Genomic DNA, 27,535 nt, shown 5'->3' with positions numbered 1-27,535 from the left:
CATTAACTATATTGAGATTTGAGTACCTGTTTAAGTTTTCATGTTAAAATTAAGTAGGTGTAAAAATAGTTTAAGAGCACAGGAAGTATATATAAGTGTGTGTGGAGGGCTTAAAAAGACTTAAATGCATGGAATCATAAAAAACAAAAACTAAATAACGTCCCTACTTCGAGGAAATTGATCGACCAAAGGGGGTCTCGCATGTAGCCCCCGTGATTAGGCATCACATTCTAGGCCCATTGTTACGTTACGTTACCGCCCCATACACACACTAGGTATTTTTACATGCACTAAAGCAGTGATTCTCAAATTGTGGTACGCAGGCTTTATCTTGTGGTGTGTCAAATAATCACTTGATTAAAGTTGTATTTTCCTATATTCAAAAACCGTGTTACTGTTCAAACTGTGTGTAATGTTACAGTGGCCAAAAAGATTAAATATACGTGTTAAATAAAACCTCTGCCTTGTTTTTAATGTATACTTAGGCCTACTACTGTATTTTTAATGTTGGTCATTATAGCGGTACTTAGGGAGCCAATTGTTTTCTTAGGTGCTAATTGGTGAAAGAAGTTTGAGAACCACTGCACTAAAGAACACATTATTGTATGCTTTTTAAAACACATGTAAAAACCTTAATAACAGGCATGTGAGCACCCTTTGAAGAAAAAAAAAAGAGGAAAACTTATGTAAAAAAAGAGGGAAATCAGCACAAAGTGCTGCCATGCAAGCCTTGAAAGAAGATTTTGAAAATCAAGACTACATTTCCTGCAAATGGGTGCATTTCTACCCTATATTTTAACTTTAGATTTATTCTCATCTCTTTTGGCTGTCTTTTTGACACTTACATGTCCCATTAAATGTACCACATTATTTATTTTTTTAAATAAAATTACTAACATTATTATCATTAAAAATGTAATGCACAATTCTATAACATGCATGCAAATAACTCAAAGTATCCCATTTGGAGCCACCATCCCTCGGGGTAATATGCTTCCGGTGTTGTGATCTCTGTTTACATCTGTCACAACATAAATAAACCTTCTCGCCGGCTACTAATACATACTCTAAAACTAAAACTGGTTTGGTATTAACAGTTTTCAGATTGTGATCATTCAAATATGATTAGAAGCAAAGTAGACAGCCGTCAACGTTGTGGCTCTCGAGCAAACAGAGGCAACAAGTACGCTAGCTAGATCATGGTAACTATGCTTTTATCGGAGTCTAATTCAAGTTAACTGTTAGCATACTTGTGAGAACATTAACATGCTAACATTTTTTGCTAGCTTTTTAGCAAATTTTGTAAGTTTAAACCTAAAAATCATGAATTTGAATACTTGGCGCCATCTTGAAAGTATGCTAACGTCCCTTATAGTAGCACGCTATTGTTAGCATTCTAACGTTTTATCTAGCTATTTAAAAAACAAAGTTAAAATTATGATATAAAAAACAAATAAATTAAATAAAAAAAGATTAAAAAGTGAAATTAATAGTTAAAAAGTCAAAATTATAAAATCCAAAATAATAATCATGGGATAAAAAGTAAAATTATGAGATGTCAAATCGTAACTATGATTATGAGATAAATGTTTAAATTATTAAATAAAAAGTAGAAATTATGAGATAAAAAGTAGAAATTATGAGATAAAAAGTAGAAATTGAGATATAAAGTCGAATTTATGAGATACAAGTAAAAAAATATTAGATAAAAAGTCCAAATAATTAGATAAAAGGTCATAACTAATTGATAAAAAGTCAAAATGATGAGGTAAAAGGGAAAATACAATTAGATAAAAGGTCAAAATTATGAGGTATACAAGAAATATGATTATGAGATAAAATGTTTATTTTATTAGCTAAAAAGTAAACAATATGACTTATAGAGTCTAAATACTTACACACCCCGTTTCCATGTGAGTTGGGAAATTGTGTTAGATGTAAATATAAACGGAATACAATGATTTGCAAATCACTTTCAACCCATATTCAGTTGAATATGCTACAAAGATAACATATTTGATGTTCAAACTGATAAACATTTTTTTATTTTGCAAATAATCATTAACTTTAGAATTTGATGCCAGCAACACGTGACAAAGAAGTTGGGAAAGGTGGCAATAAATATTGATAAAGTTGAGGAATACTCATCAAACACTTATTTGGAACATCCCACAGGTGAACAGGCAAATTGGAAACAGGTGGGTGCCATGATTGGGTATAAAAGTAGATTCCATGAAATGCTCAGTCATTCACAAACAAGGATGGGGCGAGTGTCACCACTTTGTCAACAAATGCGTGAGCAAATTGTTGAAAAGTTTAAGAAAAACCTTTCTCAACCAGCTATTGCAAAGAATTTAGAGATTTCACCATCTACGGTCCGTAATATCATCAAAGGGTTCAGAGAATCTGGAGAAATCACTGCACGTAAGCAGCTAAGCCCGTGACCTTCAATCCCTCAGGCTGTACTGAATCAACAAGCGACGTCAGTGAGTAAAGGATATCACCACATGGGCTCAGGAACACTTCAGAAACCCACTATCAGTAACTACAGTTGGTCGCTACCTCTGTAAGTGCAAGTTAAAACTCTCCTATGCAAGGCGAAAACCGTTTATCAACAACACCCAGAAACGCCGCCGGCTTCGCTGGGCCTGAGCTCATCTAAGATGGACTGATACAAAGTGGAAAAGTGTTCTGCGGTCTGACGAGTCCACATTTCAAATTGTTTTTGGAAACTGTGGACGTTGTGTCCTCCGGACCAAAGAGGAAAATAACCATCCGGATTGTTATAGGCGCAAAGTTGAAAAGCCAGCATCTGTGATGGTATGGGGGTATATTAGTGCCCAAGACATGGGTAACTTACACATCAGTGAAGGCGCCATTAATGCTGAAAGGTACATACAGCTTTTGGAGCAACATATGTTGCCATCCAAGCAACGTTACCATGGACGCCCCTGCTTATTTCAGCAAGACAATGCCAAGCCACGCGTTACATCAATGTGGCTTCATAGTAAAAGAGTGCGGGTACTAGACTGGCCTGCCTGTAGTCCAGACCTGTCTCCCATTGAAAATGTGTGGCGCAATATGAAGCCTAAAATACCACAACGGAGACCCCCGGACTGTTGAACAACTTAAGCTATACATCAAGCAAGAATGGGAAAGAATTCCACCTGAGAAGCTTAAAAAGTGTGTCTCCTCAGTTCCCAAACGTTTACTGAGTGTTGTTAAAAGGAAAGGCCATGTCACACAGTGGTGAACATGCCCTTTCCCAACTACTGTGGCACGTGTTGCAGCCATGAAATTCGAAGTTATTATTATTTGCAAAAAAAAAATAAAGTTTATGAGTTTGAACATAAAATATCTTGTCTTTGTAGTGCATTCAATTGAATATGGGTTGAAAAGGATTTGCAAATCATTGTATTCCGTTTATATTTACATCTAACACAATTTCCCAACTCATATGGAAACGGGGTTTGTAGATATAAGGTCATAATAAAATGACAAATAGTTTAATTTTCAAAGTATAAAGTCGAAATTAGTACATAAAAATCATGATTATGAGGTAAGTCTAAATTATGAGATAAAAAAGTTGGTGCTGTTGAGTAAGTATTTGGATACCTGGCGCGATCTTGGAAGTATGCTAACGTTTCTTATACTAGCATGCTAACACTTAAGATAATTTTGTATGTTTTTGATACTCGGTGCTATCAAGCAAGTATTTTGATACTTTCTGCCATCTTGGAAGTATGCTAATGTCTCTTCTATCAGCATGCTAAAGTTTGCATGCCAACATTTAATGCTAGCTTTTTAGCTAATTTCAAATGTTTAAACCTAAAAATCATGGATTAGAATACTTGGCACCATTTTAAAACTATGCCTGTTTCGACCGACCCCAGGCCAATTCAGGGCACATATAGCAGGCCCATCAACACATCCCTGGGAATGTTCTAGTTTGCTCTATTATTGCAGACTTTTAAAATCCTATTCCTATTATACTTACCGTCACCAGGTTTTAAGCAAATCAATGATATGCAGTTCAGTAAGACATTTAAAAAAAATTCCTGTATGACATGCTGTCAAAAAAAATTGCATTTGTTGCAAATATTGGGGTATTTTCTTAAGCACATTTTATCTATGCAAGCAAATAATAACCTGTTAATCATGATTAACACTCCAAAATTAGTTAAAAAAATCACATAAATATAAAGATAGAAAACTAAATTTGCCTCTCTCTAAACAATGTGTCAGTGTCTTCCTGGCAGAGATGTGAGAAGCCCTGCTGGAAATGTTAGTGTTTTTTAAACTAGAGAGCCACTTTACTGTTCTGTAATTGGTTAACCTCGTAAAGATGCGTAAACAAGGTACGTACGCACACTGACTCTCCTTGTTTGCGTCATGAAGTCCATCTGAGGCAGCCATTACTGGCATTAGTTTCTGTGACACACATGCACACACACTGAACAAAACAAATGTTACCCTTCCAGTCATCCCCCTTGTTCCCTTTTGGCTTTAAGGTGACGATCACAGCTGCTGTCACACCACTGACCTACGATGATATATCACTGACGGTACGACATATGGAGAGGACTTACAGGCAGAAAGGTACTGTACTATTTGTAGTACATTTGTATGGGGGGCACCGTTACAAAAATGACAACATTTGGGATAATTGACCTGCTTATTACATTTTTGCGAGATAACAGACTGAAAGAGGATGGTTCCCAGAGTCTAGAAAACCCTGAAACCAGGACAGGACACAAATACAGAAAATAAGGAAAGACAAAAACATGCGAGACCCGACGTGACAGGGCGCTTTTCTTCCTGTCACTCACACACACTGATAACCAGGAGAGATGGAGCCGTACGGTACAAAGGACAACTAGAAAACAGTTTGGGCAAGTTGGCTAACAGTGTAGGAGTTACGGTTCGTACTTGAAGACAATGGTGAGAGCAGAGTCCGTAAACAATTGTTCAGCAGCTCCAGTAAGAAATATGGCTATGACTATTCACTATTTTGATTAAATTAAAAGAAAGTGCATCTTTATCCTCTTTCAAAACCGGAATAAAAGTTCACCTCCAGGCAGCTACAACCCTAAACTAACACCCTCCCCGGATTGTTAATATTCAAATGTAAACAATCAAATGCAGATACTTTTTCTTATGCCTTCTGATCTCTCTCTCTCTCTCTCTCTGCCCACTACTTGCTGTCCATATCCTACCAAGTCAGACCTACACTGTTCCAATATCCATTTCTCTGTTCTCAATTGTTGATGACTGATGATAACAACCAAACCTACCCCCCCCCCCTCCCCCTCCACACCCCGGATTGTAAATAATGTAAATAATTAAATGTGATTATCTTGTGTGATGAACGTATTATGATGATAGTATATATGATAGTATATATCTGTATCATGAATCAATTTAAGTGGACCCCGACTTAAACAAGTTGAAAAACTTATTCGGGTGTTACCATTTAGTGGTCAATTGTACGGAATATGTACTTCACTGTGCAACCTACTAATAAAAGTCTCAATCAATCAATCAATCAAACGATTGTTGACTAATCAAGCACTTTATTAACGATTCATCGACTAATCAGATAGTGTACACCTACTGAGTGGCTCTTATTTAGCCAGGGGATTTTAAATTCAGCTTGATATATTTTAGCCTTTAGTCAATAAAGATGACTACTTTGTTCAGAAATATTGATTTATGATTTGTGCTGCTCATTAAGCTGCTACAAAAATAAAAACACCAATTAAACTATTATCCATTTAAAAGCAAGCTGTAGAAAGTCATCAATTAATTGTACCAGTCATTTTCTTTAAACAGCAAAAATAATATAAATACCATGAGGAATACAATTCTAAACTCAAATACGCCACAAAAAGCATTATCATCCATGCAACGTTAATCTTATTGATTCTAAAAACCTGCAAACAAGACAAAGTTTAGCTGGCACACTTTGGCTACGATGATAGTTAAAGCTAATTTTCACACACTTAGCTATCTATAAGTTAACAACAAGCTAACAGCTTGAAATGCTCCCGCATCACAGACGTACTCGCATGAAAAACAAAGTCTGTTTCGTAAATTGAGCAAGTTATTCATGTTTTTGACATGTTTAGGGTGAAACGTTTTCACGCTTTCAATATTTTCGTTTGCGGTGTTGTTGGAGTGGACACAGCCATTTTTCTCTTCATGTTACTTGCCTGCACGCTGACTTGCGCGTGTCCATTTTCACTGACTATTATCTACAAATACATTTGTCGGCAACAAATATCATTATACATTTTTGTCGACAATATCGACTAATTGATGCGGCATTAGAAGGAAACATCCATCCATCCATTTTCTATGCAAAATGTCGTCATTATGACCACAAGTAAACTAGAACCTATTCCAGCTGGCAGGGTACAGGGTACGGGTACATACTGAACTGCTTGCCAGCCAATCACAGGGCACATACAAACAAACTCTACTTGACCTAATAGTTAAGTCCAATTGCGCCCGCAATCTTGTTTCCCATGAGACACTAACAACAGTAATGGTACCAACACAAAAATTACAGCACAACAAACACACAATGAGCAACACAAAGAGCAACTTCTGTCCAGCAAGCGGAAGTATCTCTAACCATTTAACTTAGAAAACTTAACTTCGAAAAGACACAATAAAGTGCCTCGATATTCCCATTAGGAAAAATAAAATGACTGCATAATAAAACGTAAAAAAATATTTATATTTGTCCATTAAACTGTGTTGTAGGGCTTAGGGCATGGCTTACTGACTGGTCTGCTCGTCAAAAAGTCGCCAAAGTAATGATTGCAAAGACATCTTTACACCATGAATTTATGATAACAGCCCGTTTTTTTATGTAAGTGTGACATCATTATTATCACTCTGCTGAATGAATGAATGAATAAATGAATGCATTATTTAATTAATTAATGTGGCTGCCAATATGGAGAATTTTATATCCAAGATCAAATTCTTCTCTAAAGTTGACTTTCAGACATAATGGAGGAAATCATACAAAGTACGTTTTTGTGGAGGACAGTTAAGGTACTTCACACACTGCAAAAAAGAGCTGTCAAAATATAAGGTAAAAAGACTAGATTTTAGAAAAAAAATTGAAATTAACTAGCTGCATAGATTTATAGTTTTACTTGATAATGCATCTTAAATTAAGATTTGTATATGTAGAAATTAGCATGACTTTTAAGATATAATTTAGTATTTTATTTTGGAAACAAGCATTATTCAATTTGCAAATCTTAAATTAAGCATCCTCGACATGTTGCAGAATCTTTAAACAAGGTTTTCTATGTGGAGGAAACCAAAATATCTTGTTCGAATAGATATTTTATCAATTTAAGCTTTTTTAAACTAGAACAGAAGTGAAGTGAAGTGAATTATATTTATATAGCGCTTTTCTCTAGTGACTCAAAGCGCTTTACATAGTGAAACCCAATATTTAAGTTACATTTAAAACAGTGTGGGTGGCACTGGGAGCAGGTGGGTAAAGTGTCTTACCCAAGGACACAACAGCAGTGACTAGGATGGCGGCAGCGGGGTTTTGAACCTGCAACCCTCAAGTTCCTGGCACAGCCGCAGAAACATATTATTATTAATGCTAAAATTAAGATTAGTCAATGACTAAAAATAAGTAAATGACTCTTAAAACTAGGGATACATTTAAATCTGGACAAGTGGAAAATCATTTGCAGCTCTTAAAAATAAAGCAGAAGGTAAAAAAGACTCAAACATGTTTTTGTTAATTGTATCGAAGAAAATAAACGGGACCATTTTTTAATTAATTACTCCCTTATTTTTCTTGTCATCATCTTATTGAGCAACCAGTATTAACAGTGATTAAAGCATGTGAATTTAATTTAAAAGAAAAAAAAAGATCACTGTACAACACTGTCTTACATTCAAGTACATTTTGAAAAATATATATTTTTTTCCATATCAAAACTCCGCCTTAGCAAACAAAAGCTATATCGTACATCTTAACACATGGATTGTGTCATTATTTTTCTCCCAATACTGTACTCATGTACTTACGGGGTTTCAAGGGAAGCAATATAGGCTTTGTAAATGTACATTACATACCGGTACTCAACAACATGATTGATGGTCCCACATACAGCACATGAGACAACAGCTTAAGTACTTTGCGCCATCATAATAACAGACCTCTCCTGTAGCTGTTGCTAATATTAAGTCAGCGTGCTCCAACAGGGCCCGCATGACTCCATAATTCACCAGCGACACCAGCAGCACACGGGCACAAAGTAAACTTACGTCGGGGTCCAACTCCTCCAGTTCATTTTCTAACCGCTGCAGCTCTTCTTCAGAGAGCTTCATGAGCAGCTCGTCCTCGTCGATGTCTCTGTACTTCTCCATCTCCTTCCTCAGCACCGACATGATGGAACACACCTGGGAAAACAACTGCCACTGTAATGTAACTTCTAATATATGTGCGCCATTTAATCACAAGTTATTTCAGAGTTGTGCTGTTGTTCCGAAACATAATTTGTCTTTTCTGACTTATAAGTGTTGTTACAACGTTGAATAATTGTGTTAAACAATGCCAAAGCGTCCAATCAAGAGGTTCATGCATTTTGGAGTGGCTATGTTGTGACGACACCGCAACGTGGAAGCATTTACCCTATTTTCCAGACTATATGCCGCTCCATTTTTTCCCCATGCTTTGAACTCAGCAGCTTATAAAACAGTGCGGCTAACTTTAAAGATTTTTCTTCGCTGACGGCCATAATGTTTTGTACTCAGCAAATAATTTTCATAAAACAGAGACACTGACAAGGTGTGTTATCGTTTATGGAAGAGTTTGCTAACTGCAAGTGCTGCGGATGGAAAATGTATTTCCTGTTTCGTTCCTTGAACCCGAAGTATTCGTCCATAACGTTTCTGTTCAAGGGGATTCTTCATTCATCACTCCAAGCAACGTTTGTAAGTTGTACAATATAACTAAAATAATTCATACTTGCTAATCCGTCCCATGCGAGATGTCTGTAGGAATGTTTTCATGCATATTTGTACCTGTTATCGTAATTTAATCAAGCTGGCATCATTAGCATTAGCGAATAGGCTAACACATTTACAAGTGGCTGTGTTAGTATTATTTTTTTTTTAAACATTTGTTTTTTGGATTTTTGAAATATACAGTCCAAAAATATAACCAAACAAGTAACCGACAAACATTATATATAAAATAATATAATTACTAAATTAACTAGAAAAAAACATGCATCAGTCAAATAAGAAATGTACAGTCAAATATTGATATCAAGCCACAGACAACTGCACTCCTAAATGTCCCCGACACGGTGTAGCGATACACAAAAGCAGACAAAAGGCTCAACAATTATCTACCTTTAATCGAGTTAAATATTTGAGATTAAAATTCCCACTCAAAGCATATCGAATACATATTATCTAGACCACAAGAACGTGTTTTTAATGTAGATTAAAATCCTCATACGTCCCTTTCACTACTGTACACTAAAGGGAACAATGTACAAATTCTGCCAGGTAGCAAGCTGAAAACGTCTGATTAATTATGTTCTACGTATAGAAAAATTATCTCACCTCAGTAAAATCCTTCAAATGAGAAAGACAATATGTTGGCTCAGCGGCTGCAGAAACCCCACATTCACTGGGAGGGAAAGAATAAAACCTGTGAATTGGAAAAAAAAAAAGTTGCAATCAAAATGTAACGCAATTGTCGTTCGCTCTTCATTTTCACAATACTTATCTACAACAGTGATTCTCAAAGCGGGCTCCATCTAGTGGTACGCCAAATAATCACTTCTTTAAAGTACAGTGTTTTATTTTCCTATTCAAACACAGTGCCAGTGTTCAAACTGTGTGTAAAGTTATCGTGGCCAAAAATATTGAATATACTTGTTAAGTACAACCACTGCCATGTTTTTAATGAATACTTACATCTACTACGCTACTGTAGTTTAGTGTTGGTACATGGAGAGCCAAGTGCTTTCTGAACCTCTGATATACAGGAATAATATGTTGTAATATTAGGCAGTTATTTCATAAAACACTGTTACAGTTGTAATACTTATATATGACCACACAGCTTATTGTACGTCAGTTTTATTTTTTCCCTGTCAAAGGTCACCACAGGGAGTCAATAAAATGAGCAACTATGGGTTTTTTTTCACACCGGATGCCCTTCCTGACTCAACCCTGCTCGGGAAAATTGTGCACTAACTTTATTAACACATACCTTTATTAACTGAAAAACTGTTTTACATATTTTTATTTTTATGCTGCTTCCTATTTTAATAGTATAAGATTAATTTCCATATTCATTTTTTGTATCGTCCAAGTACTTTGAGGTACTGTGTAGTCCACCCCCTTCACACTTCCTGGGGATCGAACCGGGGTCTATATTTTTTTGTTCTGCAGCCATGACGAGACAAGCATCCAAAAGCAAAGATGAAGAAGTGGGCTGAAATCCAAATAATGCTGCGGGTCGGCTGGAAGAAGCTGACCTGCTCTGCAGACAGCAAACAGAGCTGGGTCTGTATTTATAAAGTTTCTGCTTCTGAGTGCACTGAGTGCGCAGGTGATACAGCTGAAGTAATAGTGATACTTACTATATCAGTACATAGTTACTTAAATGCACCACAGTTAGTTTGTGTTCTAGCCCCACTACCATACCAGGAACACATGATCTAGTATCCTCTGACAGTGTAGTGCTGCACCTTCCCTGTGTGGTGCATATTGTAAAAGTTTTCATCTTAAAAATAAACATGGGTGCCATCAACTATAAAACACGTGGCTGTAAAGATCTCACAAGAGCAGCCAAAAAACTCTTAGCAGCTAATAAATCAGCGAATAAAAAAAACAGAGCAGGCAGCAGAACTTGTTGTTAAAACTGTTGAGCGGACTAATCCTGCTCAACGTCTTCAGTCACAACGCATGATGTCACCGACGCGAAAAAAACAACCCACCAGCTTCACTTCCAGTTACACGCAAGTGCATTGGGAACATTTTATTCCAGAATGGTAAAGACGTGTGTATTTGGAACATTTCACTCTCACTTTATGACCAAAAAGGAAATATCTACTGTATTTTGTCTGTCTACTATCTATTCCATGGAGAACCAATTCAAAAACATATTGTAGGTGCCTCGGATTTTAGACCTGAGTCGATTTGACCATGCACATATGGCCTCTTTGATACATTTTGTGCATCAGAGAAGATATAGGTACATTTTTGCAAAGCTATCGGAACAAAACATTCACATCTTAGCTTTGTGTTATAGATAACAAAGCAAATTAGTGTATTAGCTATCGTCTCATTATTAATTGATTTAACTTGTATTAATTTAGGGCAGCACGGTGGAACAGGGGTTAGTGCATGTACCTCACAATACAAAGGTCCTGAGTAGTCCTGAGTTCAATCCCGGGCTCGGGATCTTTCTGTGTGGAGTTTGCATGTTCACCCCCGTGTTTTTGTGTGGGTTCCCTCCGGGTACTCCGGCTTCCTCCCACCTCATGCACCTGGGGATAGGTTGATTGGCGACACTAAAATTGGCCCTAATGTGAGTGTGAATGTTGTCTGTCTATCCGTGTTGGCCCTGGGATGAGGTAGCGACTTCTGCCCATGTGAGGCTGAGATAGGCTCCAGGACCCCCCGCGACCCCGAAAGGGACAAGCGGTAGAAAATGGATGGATGGATGTATTAATTTATTTTCAGAATAGTCAGGAGACCCCCAAAAAAATTATAATTAATTGGTGCCCAAAGCAACATTTTATTTAGAGCCTTCTACTGTTATTTTTTTATTTTATTTATGTGAAACTATTTTTATCCATCCATCCATCCATTTTCTACCGCTTGTCCCTTTTGGGGTCGCGGGGGGTGCTGGAGCCTATCTCAGCTGCATTCGGGTGGAAGGCGGCGTACACCATGGACAAGTCGCCACCTCATAGCAGGGCCAACACAGACAGACAGACAACATTCACACTCACATTCACACACTAGGGCCAATTTAGTGTTGCCAATCAACCTATCCCCAGGTGTATGTCTTTGGAGGTGGGCGGAAGCCGGAGTACCCGGAGGGAACCCACGCAGTCACGGGGGAGAACATGCAAACTCCACACAGAAAGATCCCGAGCCCGCGAATGAACTCAGGACTACTCAGGACCTTCCTATTGTGAGGCAAACTATTTTTATACTTTTTTAAATTATAACCTAAATTTAATTAAATGCATGTTTTGTACCAAAAAAGAATACATTTTAAAATGTTTTCCACAAAAAAAATGTTTGTGGAAAATATTGATTTTAACATTATTATTTAAATCTTACCAATCCTACTGAGAACGGGATTTGATCCTGGTAAACCTTCTTTTGAGACAAGCATTACAGTTTGTATGAAAACATGAAAATATTTCATTATATTCTAACTGTACCTCACCTTGGAAAATAATCACCCCAAGCGTGTTCCAATAGTTTGTGCTGCAACATTTCTTTTTATATAACTGTTATAGTTTGTATGTAAATAAAGTTTTATGGGGCTGGTCATGAATCAAAAAACATAAAAACGATGTGTGCAGCACAAACCAGCACAAACGATTGGAACACATTTGGGGTGATTTTTACAAGGTGAGGGGGCTTAATGACATCACTATTCAAAAAAAGGCTTTCAGAATAACTTAAAAACCACAACGGCACAAACGAAGCAGAAACAATTTGGACACGTTTAGGGGGATTTTGACAAGGTGAAGGGGGGGACAACTTCACAAAAGTTATTCTCATCAGGCAACACCAGTCTTCCACTGCTCCGTCTTCTTATTCTCTGGCAGACCAGATGTGGTGCAATGCATTTATGAGCCAAATAGCGCCACATCTATTTGTGGCTGGCAAACGCATGTACATGTATGGGAAACACTGATTCTCGCTCATAAAATATTTAATACCTCTAAATTACATGTTCCTCATAACTTAAAGGAGCACAATACAACACTTCAAGTTAAGAAGCATTCACCAAAACATTTTGACAGGCCTGTATGTTTTTTGATGGCTGGTTAATAATATCATAATAATAATTACAAAGAATTAATAATAGTAAACAAAATAATGATAATAGGAACAGATACGATTATAATGGGATAAAATAAAAAATAATAATGTACTATTGACAAAATATTTTTAGATCATTTAAAATGTCATTATCATATATATATATATATATATATATATATATATACATACATATATTTATATTAAATATATATATATATATATATATATATATATATATATATATATATATATATATATATATATATATACATATATTTATATTAAATATATATATATATATATATATATATATATATATATATATATATATATATATATAGTACAGGCCAAAAGTTTGGACACACCTTCTCATTCAATGTGTTTTCTTTATTTTCATGACTATTTACATTGTAGATTGTCACTGAAGGCATCAAAACTATAAATGAACACATGTGGAGTTATGTACTTAACAAAAAAAAGGTGAAATAACTGAAAACATGTTTTATATTCTAGTTTCTTCAAAATAGCCACGCTTTGCTCTGATTACTATTTTGCACACTCTTGGCATTCTCTCGATGAGCTTCAAAAGGTAGTCACCTGAAAGGGTTTTCACTTTACAGGTGTCATAGTTTTGATGCCTATAGTGACAATCTACAATGTAAATAGACATGAAAATAAAGAAAACACATTGGAATGAGGTGTGTCCAAACCTTTGGCCTGTAATGTATATATATATATATATGTGAATATACTGTATATATATACATATAAATACAAATATGATAATAGAACTACTTCAAAATGGGTTTCATAGGCTATATGCAGTAACATTATCAATATTATTTAGTTAAAACTATTATGAATCAACTTGCTAATTTACTAATAATATCTGGTTACTTTTGATTGTAAAATGGTTCTATCTACACTTCTGTTAAAATTTAATAAGCACTCATTCCTTTTCTTCCAATACTTTAAATTAGTATAGATCCAATACCAAGCACAGGTGCAGTATTGGTCATGCCAATGCTGATACTGATACTACACATTTTTAAGATCAGTGAATATTTACCTTTTCGATGACAATTATAATCAGACAAAAACACAGAATAGTGGTGTCACAATATCAATTACAGATTTAAAATTATTTCCTACTATTGGCTCTAATATAAATCCTTTGGTTTTTGCCCTAAAAGTCCTCCTGTATCCAGGGACCTTTTTCCTCAGTTTGTAAACACTAACAAAGAAACGACAAAAGATTATCAGATAATAAGAAATGTCTATTTAACCACTGTTGTATTAACCATATACTGATATTACACTTGGTATCGTTACTGTCGATATATGTATCGATCCACCCCCCTTTGTTTACATTCAGGAGCGGTTAGCAAACCCTCCTACGGTGTGCAGTGTAGCATGCTTAGCTATTCCTCATCCTCCAGTGATAATGCCACTTGTAAGAAACATAGTTTATTTGCTGCCATTACCGCCAGGATTACTGACTCGCACTGTAATACTGACATTAGCCACTAGCTCGCTAGCGAGGACCCTGCTGTGCATTGAGGATGCGTTTGTTCGTTTTTCGCGGTCAAATTTGCAAGACACAGCTGGAATGTGTCATCACAATAACGATAATACTAAAAGCTCTATCAATGGCCAAATTTATATCAAGTATATCATAAATCGCGCAACCCCTTATGATAAACCTGTGTGACGTTAATAAGCGTTAATAACCTAAAAACTATAAAAGTTAGACTGAAAACTTCTGCAGCACAAACGTTTAGGTCAGGGGTCGGCAACCCAAAATGTTGAAAGAGCCATATTGGACCAAAAATTACCCAAAAAATCTGTCTGGAGCCGGAAAAAATTTAAAAAGCCTTCAATAAGTGATATAATGAAGTCAACACATGATATAAGTGCCTATATTAGTCTACTATCAAAATGACAGATAATGTGTCATGAGACATGCAGATATAAATTAAATACACAGAGGACATAAGTAAAGGAAATTAAATGAGCTCACATATACCTACAAGTGAGGCATAATGATGCAATACGTTCATAAATCTAGCCTAAATTGCATGATAGCATCGATTAGCTTCCAGTCCACACAAGTCAATAACATCAACAAAGTTCACCTTTGTGCACACATCATAAAAAGATTGGTGGACAAAATGAGACAAAGAATGAGTGGCATAAAATATGTCTTTCTCTGGCATCGTTGAAGAAGGTTATACATTTAAACAAACTACGGTGAGTTCAAGGACCGCCAAAATTAGTAGGACAAAGCGGCGCTCGCCAAACACTCATCAGAGAATCATGTTTGATATAAACAGTGGGATTTCTAACAATTAGGGAGGTTTGTGTCATGTTGTCTTCCTACAGAAACCCTATTAAAACAAAAACATAATTTTCCCCCCCGATCTTTTTCTATTTTCATACATTTTTAAAAAAGCTGCAGGAGAGGAGTGGGAAGTCTAGGTATGTTAATAACACAATAAATACACGTTAATAATGTAAAACATTAATAAAACGATAAAAAAATATTTGCAGCACAAACAGCACAAATGATTGGGAATAGTTTGGGGACATTTGGACAATGTGGGGGTAGGGGGGGCAACTTCACACAGGTTAATTATAACTGACAATAACAACACTTTAGTTAGTCCACACAACAGCATATCATAGCAGTCCTCAGAGACCATGCAAAAATCACGCCTTCTACAGCAGGCTTGTCAAACCGTTTTTTATTGAGGGCCACATCGTAATTATAAACTGTGTGTAACGTTAAATAATAAATATACTTGTAAAACCGCTGTCTTGTTTTTAATGAATACTCAGACCGACTACGCTACTGTGTTTCAATGTTGGCCGTTGCGGTGGTACTCGCAGAGCCGATTTGTTTTGCGAGGTGGTACTTGGTGAGACAAGTTTGGGAACCACTGGTCGAGTGGTTGAAGAAAAGTGTGATCATGCGCGTGTGGTAAAGGTTAAACATCTCCAGTAGCTCGGTGCAGACAAATGTAGGTCACAGAAGAAGTGATGGCCAACATGCCAGCAGACAACTGTTGCACTTGTTGATTGAAAGCCTGATTATGCAAAGCACTATCATGCTGATAAGTTCTATAATGCAATGTCATTAATTGCACTAATTAATTACAAGAGAAAGTCAAACACAAATACAAATAGACGGAATAGAAATTGAAAGAGTAAATGAAACCAAATTTCTAGGTATAATGATTGATGATAAATTGAACTGGAAATCTCGTGTAAAAAATATACAACATAAAGTAGCAAGAAACCCATCAATAATGAATAAAGCAAAACATGTTCTAGACCAAAAATCACTTCATATCCTCTACTGCTCGCTAGTGTTACCATATCTGAGCTACTGTGTAGAAATATGGGGAAATAACTACAAAAGTACACTTCATTCATTAACGGTGTTACAAAAAAGATCAGTTAGAATAATACATAATGTTGGATATAGAGAACATACAAATCCTTTATTAATTGAATCAAAAATACTGACATTCCACGACATAGTGAATTTGCAAACAGCTAAAATTATACATAAAGCAAACTATAACCTGCTACCCATGAATATACAACAATTCTTCTCAAAAAAAGAGGAGAAATATAATCTCAGAGAAAAATGTAATTTAAAACATCTGTATGCACGTACAACACTTAAGACCTTCAGTATATCAGTATGTGGAATTAAATTATGGAATGGATTAAGCAAAGCAATCAAACAATGTACTAATATGATCCATTTCAAGAAACTCTTCAAACTTAAAAGTGTTTACAAAGTACAAAGAAGAAGAACCATAATAAACATTTTGGATTTATTCCATCCATCCATTCTTCCATTCTCAAAATAATCTTACTTATCTCATTATATTAATATGACTTACTTCACCAATTATTATTTATTTATTTATTTTTATTGTGATTACTTATGGAGTATATTGTGAATACATTGAGAACAGGAAGTGAACAAAAGTTTTAGCAACTGTTATGTAAAAGAAAAGGGGTAGGATTAAATAAGCTCTGCTTCTTCCTACTCCTTTTCCGAACATGTTGAAAAGAGAAACTGGAAATTGTGATGTATCATGTTGTATGCTTGCATGTTCCAAATAAACTCAAACTCAACACTTTCCAAAGTGGGGATCCAGACACACTTTAAATGAAGTTACCTCAAGTAAGACGAAGACCAGAAGACGGGCCCACATTACACCAGTTTTAAAATCTCTGCATTGGCTCCCTGGTGTTTCATCAATTTAAACGTTCTTTTTTTTTGGTTTATAAATGTTTTTATGGTGACTCGGAAGTGGCTTTGCACTGTGAAGAGACGTTAGCCACTAGCAAGAATGTTTACTTCTTATCGAAATGAGTGTCCCAAGTGCAATACGTGTATTATATCGTCATAGGAAGTCTTTCACAGGCTGTAGTAATATTTTGCGTGTATTTACGTACCTCCACCGGCGCTATTTATAGCCGGACGGTCCGGCAGGGTGACAGCAGCAGCGCCGAATACTTTGACCAGATATGGTTCCCTCCGAGCGGCGTGAGTTGGCGCTCCTCAACGGAACCGGGGATCGAACACAAGCCCCACACTACACGACACGGTCCATGCCCTCTGGGACAGGAAGCGAGACCGGGAGTTGGTGCCGTTCAGGAGCGGGATAACTAAAGGTTGCCTCCCCCGACCCTGGGCTTCCGTTGGCGGATTGAGGAGGCTGAGAGTCATCTCCCGCAAAGGGCAAAGCAGAGAGGACCTCCTCCCACCATAAGCCGCCCCCACCCACCCCCCGTACACGCGCGCACGCACGCGCACACGCAGGCTGCACTGTCACTCCAGTGACGTCACGGACATGCGTGCAACTCATTAAGTAAAATATTGAAATAAAATCGAACAAAACAAGTAACGATACGAGAAAAAAGAGCAAAAATACATAATGTAGTGAGGCTAAGCTTACATTTTGATACTATAAAGTAAACCTAGGCCGGCGCCTCAATATAGTGATATCAGATATCAACCCGATACACGAAGCACTATAACAAATATCAGATTAGCGCAAGCTAGACGGTGTCCTTAACTGAACAAGTTAAGGACAACTTTGTCACTATAAACCACAGGTGTCAAACTCGAGGCCCCGGGGGCCAGATTTGGCCCACCACTTGATTTTAGGAGGCCCGCCACATTATCAAAAGTGGTCCGTCATGTCATTCAATGTGGTCGTCGCATCATTTAAAATGGCCCACCGTGTCGTTCATCGTGGCCTTAATTACAATGTGGCCCTCAAGAAAAACAGTTATGACACCCCTGATACAAACAAATATAAATTATTATTGAATACAGATACAAAATTTCCAAGGCAGCAGTGTTTTAGAAATTGCATCCAGTAACAAATGTGTCCACATCACTCCACTTACGCCATGATATTAATTATCCACTCTGGGAGGGAGGGGGGGTACTAGGATGACAGGGGATGCAAAACAATAACAGTGCAATCATTTTTCGTAACATGGTCACTACTGCCTAGTTTCTCTTGTTATATTCTTATTTTACTGTTATATTTTTATTCTTATTCTATTGTAATATTTTTCTATTTTGTTTCCATTTATACCCCCATTATTTACTTTTTAAATTCGATCTCAATTCTGTACACTGCTGCTGGAATTTTAATTTTCCTGAGGGAACTCTCCTGAAGGAATCAATAACGTACTATCTATCTATCAAGGTGTTGCAAAAAAATAAATAAATACTACTCCACTTCAACTTAAAGACGGCGTCATTAGACTCGGTTACAAACGCGACAATGGGAAAGTCAAAGGAACTCAGCACAGACCTGAAAAAACGAATCATTGACTTGAACAAGTCAGGAAAGTCACTCGGAGCCATTTCAAAGCAGCTTAAGGCCCCTAGAGCAACACTGCAGACAATTGTTTGGAAGTATAAAATGCATGGCACAGTTTTGTCACTGCCACAATCAGGAAGAAAACGCAAGCTATCACTTGCTGCTGAGAGAAAATAGGTCAGGATGATCAAGAGTCAACCGAGAACCACCAAAAAGCAGGTTTGCAATGAATTGGAAGCTGCTGGAACACAGGTGTCAGTGTCCACAGCGTGTTTCGCATCGCCGTGGAATGAGAGGCTACCATGCAAGAAGGAAGCCCTTGCTCCAGAAGCGACACCTTAAGGCTCATCTAAAGTTTGCGGCTGATCACATGGACAAAGATAAGACCTTCTGGAGGAAAGTTCGGTGGTCAGATGAAACAAAAATAGAGCTGTTTGGCCACAATACCCAGCAATATGTTTGGAGGAGAAAAGGTGAGGCCTTTAATCCCAGGAACACCATACCTACCATCAAGCATGGTGGTGGTAGTATTATGCTCTGTGCCCGTTTTGCTGCGAATGGAACTGGTGCTTTACAGAGAGTAAATGGGACAATGAAAAAGGAGGATTACCTCCAAATTCTTCAGGACAACCTAAAATCATCAGCCCGGAGGTTGAGTCTTGGGCGCAGTTGGGTGTTCCAACAGGACAATGACCCCAAACACACGTCAAAAGTGGTAAAGCAATGGCTAAATCAGGCTAGAATTAAGGTTTTAGAATGGCCTTCCCAAAGTCCTGACTTAAACGTGTGGACAATGCTGAAGAAACAAGTCCATGTCCATAAACCAACAATTGTAGCTGAACTGCACCAATTTTGTCAAGAAGAGTGGTCAAAAATTCAACCAGAAGCTTGTGGATGGCTACCAAAAGCGCCTTATTGCAGTGAAACTTGCCAAGGGACATGTAACCAAATATTAACATTGCTGTATGTATACTTTTGACCCAGCAGATTTGCTCACATTTTCAGTAGACCCATAATAAATTCATAAAATAACCAAACTTCGTGAATGTTTTTTTGTAAAAACAAGAATGTGCTCCAATCACTCTATCACAAAAAAATAAGAGCTGTAAAAATGATTGGAAACTCAAGACAGCCATGACATTATGTTCTTCACAAGTGTATGTAATCTTTTGACCACGGCTGTAGCTTAATGTTTTTCATACCTACCATTGTTCTCTGAGTCATAATTATTTTCTAACATTCCATGCTACAAAATTATAAAAGTGTGTTTATTATGTGCTAATATTGTTTCTGTTTCTCGATATGGCCCATACTTAAGGCTCCAATATCGGTATCGTATAGAAATAATGTTGCCTATAATACAAAGCTGACACAAAAGTATTTTTTTTAATATATATAATTTGTTTTAGCATTTTTTACAGAATAAAAAAAATACCAAAATGGCCCGCGTATGATTTGATAGCATGCGGCCCTGGTAAACACTGTTGTGGTTGACTTCACTTCAATCAATCAATCAATCAATGTTTATTTATATAGCCCTAAATCACAAGTGTCTCAAAGGGCTGCACAAGCCACGACGACATCCTCGGGTCAGAGCCCACATAAGGGCAAGGAAAAACTCACCCCAGTGGGATGTCAATGTGAATGACTATGAGAAACCTTGGAGAGGACCGCAGATGTGGGGACACCCCCCCCCCATAGGGGAGACCGAATGCAATGGATGTCGAGTGGGTCTAGCATAATATTGTGAAAGTCCAGTCCATAGTGGATCTAACATAATAGTGAGAGTCCAGTCCATAGTGGGGCCAGCAGGAAACCATCCCGAGCGGAGACGGGTCAGCAGCGCAGAGATGTTACCAACCGATGCACAGGCGAGCGGTCCACCCCGGGTCCCGATTCTAGACAGCCAGCACTTCATCCATGGCCACCGGACATGTGCCCCCCCCCTCCACAAAGGAGAGGGGGGCAGAGGAGAAAAGAAAAGAAACGGCAGATCAACTGGTCTAAAAAGGGGGGTCTATTTAAAGGCTAGAGTATACAAATGAGTTTTAAGATGGGACTTAAATGCTTCTACTGAGGTAGCATCTCTAACTGTTACATGGAGGGCAATTCATAGTACTGGAGCCCGAATAGAAAACACTCTACAGCCTGCAGACTTTTTTGGGGCTCTGGGAATCACTAATAAGCCGAAGTTCTTTGACGCAGATTTCTTGCCGGGACATATGGTACATTACAATCAGCAAGACAGGATGGAGCTAGACCGTGTAGTAGTTTATACGTAAGTAGTAAAACATTAAAGTCACATCTTAAGTGCACAGGAAGCCAGTGCAGGTATATATGTATATAAAAGGTATATACAAGGGGTCCCCAAACTTTTTGACTCGTGGGCCGCATTGGGCTAAAAAAATTTGGCCGGGGGCCGGGCTGTATATATGTGTGTGTGTGTGTGTGTGTGTATATATATATATATATATATATATATATATATATATATATATATATATATATATATATATATGTCTTAATAAGGTTATCCAAAAAATAGTGCTCGATACCGTAGTAGAGCGCAATATATGTATGTGTGGGGAAAAAAAATCACAAGACTATTTCATCTCTACAGGCCTGTTTCATGAGGGGGGTACCCTCAATCGTCAGGAGATTTTAATGGGAGCATTCGCATACCATGGTTTATATAGGGCACAGAGTGGGTGGGTACAGGCTGGCCTAGGGGCGTGGTGATTGGTTCATGTGTTACCTAGGAGGTGTTTCCGTCTATGGCGGCATGTTGTTACAATTTCGCTGCGCTTGTTGAGGGATGACAGGTCTGGGCGGTAGATAATAAACAGTTTCTCTTTCAAGCATAGGTTGCATCTTTTATTACCACTATTGTAAGGTGTGCTGGATGCAAGAATTTGCCATGTTATTGAATATTCAACATTATTGTCTTTGAGGTCCCAAATGTGTTTGCTGAGTTCTGTGGTATTTCGCAGGTTTTTGTTCCTGAAAGAAGCCTTGTGGTTGTTCCATCTGGTTTTGAATTCACCCTCGGTTAATCCTACATATGTGTCGGATGTGTTAATGTCCTTGCGTATTACCTTAGATTGGTAGACAACTGATGTTTGTAAGCATCCCCCGTTGAGGGGGCAATCAGGTTTCTTTCGACAGTTACATGCTTTGTTGGTTTTGGAGTCGTTCTGACTGGGGGTCGACGGCTCATTTGCAATTGTTTTGTTGTGGTTTGAGATGATTTGTTGTATATTGTTCATGCAGCTGTAGCTCAATTTGATGTTGTTCTTGTTGAATACTTTTCTTAGGTTGTTGTCTTTGGGAAAGTGTTTGTCAATCAGGTTGAGGAATTTGTGTCCATTGGACACAACCTAAGAAAAGTATTCAACAAGAACAACATCAAATTGAGCTACAGCTGTCCATTGGACACAAATTCCTCAACCTGATTGACAAACACTTTCCCAAAGACAACAACCTAAGAAAAGTATTCAACAAGAACAACATCAAATTGAGCTACAGCTGCATGAACAATATACAACAAATCATCTCAAACCACAACAAAACAATTGCAAATGAGCCGTCGACCCCCAGTCAGAACGACTCCAAAACCAACAAAGCATGTAACTGTCGAAAGAAACCTGATTGCCCCCTCAACGGGGGATGCTTACAAACATCAGTTGTCTACCAATCTAAGGTAATACGCAAGGACATTAACACATCCGACACATATGTAGGATTAACCGAGGGTGAATTCAAAACCAGATGGAACAACCACAAGGCTTCTTTCAGGAACAAAAACCTGCGAAATACCACAGAACTCAGCAAACACATTTGGGACCTCAAAGACAATAATGTTGAATATTCAATAACATGGCAAATTCTTGCATCCAGCACACCTTACAATAGTGGTAATAAAAGATGCAACCTATGCTTGAAAGAGAAACTGTTTATTATCTACCGCCCAGACCTGTCATCCCTCAACAAGCGCAGCGAAATTGTAACAACATGCCGCCATAGACGGAAACACCTCCTAGGTAACACATGAACCAATCACCACGCCCCTAGGCCAGCCTGTACCCACCCACTCTGTGCCCTATATAAACCATGGTATGCGAATGCTCCCATTAAAATCTCCTGACGATTGAGGGTACCCCCCTCATGAAACAGGCCTGTAGAGATGAAATAGTCTTGTGATTTTTTTTCCCCACACATACATATATATATATATATATATATATATATATATATATATATATATATATATATATACATATACACACACACGCATTGCTTTTTAATCCGTTTTGACATTTAACATTGTCACGTTATCGATGGTTTGCTGGCAACGCCTGGCAGAGTCTCCTGTCAGAGAGAGTTTCAATTCCCACCTCCGGAAGAACTTTGAACATGTCACGAGGGAGGTGCTGGACATTGAGTCCGAGTGGACAATGTTCCGTACCTCTATTGTCGAGGCGGCCGATTGGAGCTGTGGCCGCAAGGTAGTTGGTGCCTGTCGTGGCGGTAATCCTAGAACCCGTTGGTGGACGCTGGCGGTGAGGGATGCCGTCAGGCTGAAGAAGGTGTCCTATCGGGTTCTTTTGGCTCATGGGACTCCTGAGGCAGCAGACAGGTACCGACAGGCCAAGCGGTGTGCGGCTTCAGCGGTCGCGGAGGCAAAAACTCTGACATGGGAGGAGTTCGGGGAGGCCATGGAAAAAGACTTCCGGACGGCTTCGAAGCAATTCTGGACCACCATCCGCCGCCTCAGGAAGGGGAAGCAGTGCAGTGTCAACACCGTGTATGGTGGGGATGGTGCTCTGCTGACCTCGACTGCGGATGTTGTGGATCGGTGGAGGGAATACTTCGAAGACCTCCTCAATCCTACCAGCACGTCTTCCTATAAGGAAGCAGGGCCTGGGGAATCTGTGGTGGGCTCTCCTATTTCTGGGGCTGAGGTTGCCGAGGTAGTTAAAAAGCTCCTCGGTGGCAAGGCCCCGGGGGTGGATGAGAACTGCCCGGAGTTCCTTAAGGCTCTGGATGTTGTGGGGCTGTCTTGGTTGACAAGACTCTGCAACATCGCGTGGACATCGGGGGCGGTACCTCTGGATTGGCAGACCGGGGTGGTGGTTCCTCTCTTTAAGAAGGGGAACCGGAGGGTGTGTTCCAACTATCGTGGGATCACACTCCTCAGCCTTCCCGGTAAGGTCTATTCAGGTGTACTGGAGAGGAGGCTACGCCGGATAGTCGAACCTCGGATTCAGGAGGGACAGTGTGGTTTTCGTCCTGGTCGTGGAACTGTGGACCAGCTCTATACTCTCGGCAGGGTCCTTGAGGGTGCATGGGAGTTTGCCCAACCAGTCTACATGTGCTTTGTGGACTTGGAGAAGGCATTCGACCGTGTACCCCGGGAAGTCCTGTGGAGAGTGCTCAGAGAGTATGGGGTAACGGACTGTCTTATTGTGGCAGTTCGCTTCCTGTATAATCAGTGTCAGAGCTTGGTCCGCATTGCCGGCAGTAAGTCGGACACGTTTCCAGTGAGGGTTGGACTCCGCCAAGGCTGCCCTTTGTCACCGATTCTGTTCATAACCTTTATGGACAGAATTCTAGGCGCAGTCAGGGCGTTGAGGGGATCTGGTTTGGTGGCTGCAGGATTAGGTCACTGCTATTTGCAGATGATGTGGTCCTGATGGCTTCCTCCGGCCAAGATCTTCAGCTCTCACTGGATCGGTTCGCAGCCGAGGGTGAAGCGACTGGGATGGGAATCAGCACCTCCAAGTCCGAGTCCATGGTTCTCTCCCGGAAAAGGGTGGAGTGCCATCTCCGGGTTGGGGAGGAGATCTTGCCCCAAGTGGAGGAGTTCAAGTACCTCGGAGTCTTGTTCTCGAGTGGGGGAAGAGTGGATCGTGAGATCGACAGGCGGATCGGTGCGGCGTCTTCAGTAATGCGGACGCTGTATCGATCCGTTGTGGTGAAGAAGGAGCTGAGCCGGAAGGCAAAGCTCTCGATTTACCGGTCGATCTACGTTCCCATCCTCACCTATGGTCATGAGCTTTGGGTCATGACCGAAAGGACAAGATCACGGGTACAAGCGGCCGAAATGAGTTTCCTCCGCCGAGTGGCGGGGCTCTCCCTTAGAGATAGGGTGAGAAGCTCTGTCATTCGGGGGGAGCTCAAAGTAAAGCCGCTGCTCCTCCACATCGAGAGGAGCCAGATGAGGTGGTTCGGGCATCTGGTCAGGATGCCACCCGAACGCCTCCCTAGGAAGGTGTTTCGGGCACGTCCGACCGGTAGGAGGCCACGGGGAAGACCCAGGACACGCTGGGAAGACTATCTCTCCCGGCTGGCCTGGGAACGCCTCGGGATCCCCCGGGAGGAGCTGGACGAAGCGGCTGGGGAGAGGGAAGTCTGGGCTTCCCTGCTTAAGCTGCTGCCCCCGCGACCCGACCTCGGATAAGCGGAAGAAGATGGATGGATGGATGGACGTTATCGATGGGAAAATTCATTTTTAGACAATATGATTTGCCTGAGCGGCTAGGAGACACCGAGAGTAACAAGCGGTAGAACATGGATTAGAAAGGAAAGATAAAAAAAAAAACAATTTAACTTGGGACTTCCCGTGGGCCGGATTTTGGATGCTGGGGGGCCGGATCCGGCCCGCGGGCCGTAGTTTGGGGACCCCTGGTATATACAGTGTAGATGTAATATGATCAAACTTCCTTGTTCTTGTCAAAAGTCTAGCAGCCGCATTTTGTACCAACTGTAATCTTTTAATGCTAGACATAAGGAAGCCCGAAAATAATACGTTACAGTAATCGAGACGAGACGTAACGAACGCATGAATAATGATCTCAGTGTCGCTAGTGGACAAAATGGAACACATTTTTGTGATATTACGGAGATGAGAGAAGGCCATTGTAGTAACACTCTTAATGTGTGACTCAAACGAGAGTTGGGTCGAAAATAATACCCAGATTCTTTACCGAGTCGCCTTGTGTAATTGTTTGGTTGTCAAATGTTAAGGTGGTATTATTAAATAGATGTCGGTGTCTAGCAGGACCGATAATCAGCATTTCCGTTTTCTTGGCATTGAGTTGCAAAAAGTTAGCGGACATCCATTGTTTAATTTCATTAAGACACGCCTCCAGCTGACTACAATCCGGCGTGTTGGTCAGCTTTAGGGGCATGTAGAGTTGGGTGTCATCAGCATAACAGTGAAAGCTAACACCGTATTTGCGTATGATGTCGCCTAGCGGCAGCATGTAAATGCTAAAGAGTGCAGGCCAAGAACCGAACCCTGGGGAACTCCACACGTTACCTTAACATATGTCACATTGTTATGGGAGACGCACTGCATCCTGTCAGTAAGATAAGAGTTAAACCAAGACAAGGCTAAGTCTGACATACCAATACATGTTTTGATACGCTCTAATAAAATATTATGATCGACTTATCGAAAGCAGCGCTAAGATCAAGAAGCAGCAACATAGATGACGCATCAGAATCCATCGTTAGCAGTAGATCATTAGTCATTTTTGCAAGGGCTGTCTCCGTAGAGTGATTTGCCCTCAAACCAGATTGAAAGGGTTCACAGAGATTGTTAGACACTAAGTGTTCATTTAGCTGCTGTGCAACAATTCTTTCGAGGATTTTCGAAATAAACGGAAGGTGGGACACCCGTCGGTAGTTTACCATGAGGTCAGGATCGAGGTTAGGTCTTTTGAGCAGAGGATTAATAATCGCTTTTTTGAATGCTAGGGGAACAGTGCCAGAGGAAAGTGATAAGTTTATAATATTTAGCACTGATGGACCTAATAATACAAAAAGCTCCTTGATAAGTTTCCCAGGAAGTGGGTCAAGTAAAGATGTTTGTTTTATCCCATATACACGTCGTAGTAATTCCCCTAATGTTATTTCATCAAAAAGAGAGAGACTATTTTGGAGGGCAGTATCCGTCGTATATACACAGTCGTATCTGTGTTAATATAACCCAGTTGTAGCTGGGATGCATTGTCTTTAATCTCCTTTCTAATGAGTTAAATTTTCTTGTTGAAGAAATTCATAAAGTCATCTGCCGAGTGGGTGGAGCTACTGCGAGGAGTCCCTTGTTGGGTTAGCGATGCTACTGTACTAAACAAATATTGAGTATCGTTTTTGGAACTTTTAAATATTATACATATTTACACTTACATTTTATAATTGTACCTCAACTTAAGAGTGCTTTGAGATGAGAGATGTCTTCAAATGTTATGCTGTCCCAAGCATCTCCGCCATTAGTTGGCATAGCAAATGTCACTGTGACCCCACGCCGAATAAGCTCTAAAAATCTGGTCTTACTCGCTAGAATTAGTTTATAGCTAAAGATGGAGATAACTTTGTTTTTCTCAAGTATGGGAAGAAAGAAAGTGAGTGTGAAGGACAGTGTTGAAAATAAGTGGGTGATATTCATTGAATTAAAGAAAAATTATCAAAAACACGACTTGATGAAGCAGCTGGAGCGTAGCGCTGCCAGTCTGCACCATACCGAAGCAGAATGAGTTTAACGCCAGCCAAGACCGTTAAATGTCCACCGTTCAAAATATTTTATCAATAAA

General features: G+C 39.3%; 1 protein-coding gene across 3 annotated transcripts in view; it reads right to left on the bottom strand.

Annotated features, from left to right (window-relative positions):
• Nucleotides 1-17,832, bottom strand: part of tmod1 (tropomodulin 1) — a 54,855-nt gene extending 37,023 nt beyond the window's left edge. For 2 of the 3 annotated variants that reach the window (XM_061922802.2, XM_061922805.2), the window contains exons 1-3: nucleotides 17,554-17,832; nucleotides 9,619-9,706; nucleotides 8,311-8,445 (exon numbers count right to left, since the gene is read on the bottom strand). In XM_061922802.2, coding sequence (XP_061778786.1) covers nucleotides 8,311-8,433 — 123 coding nt within the window. In that variant the 5' untranslated portion in view covers nucleotides 8,434-8,445; nucleotides 9,619-9,706; nucleotides 17,554-17,832. Of the gene's footprint in view, nucleotides 1-8,310; nucleotides 8,446-9,618; nucleotides 9,707-17,273; nucleotides 17,330-17,553 lie in introns of those variants that run through there. The other variant, XM_061922803.2, reaches the window with a different exon arrangement.
• Between the last annotated feature and the right edge of the window lie 9,703 nt (nucleotides 17,833-27,535).

This window comes from Nerophis lumbriciformis, linkage group LG27 (assembly GCF_033978685.3).
Source record: "Nerophis lumbriciformis linkage group LG27, RoL_Nlum_v2.1, whole genome shotgun sequence".
Lineage (NCBI taxonomy): Eukaryota > Metazoa > Chordata > Actinopteri > Syngnathiformes > Syngnathidae > Nerophis > Nerophis lumbriciformis.
The sequence above is the reverse complement of the archived record's forward strand: the minus strand, read 5'-3'. Positions and strand labels throughout refer to the sequence as shown.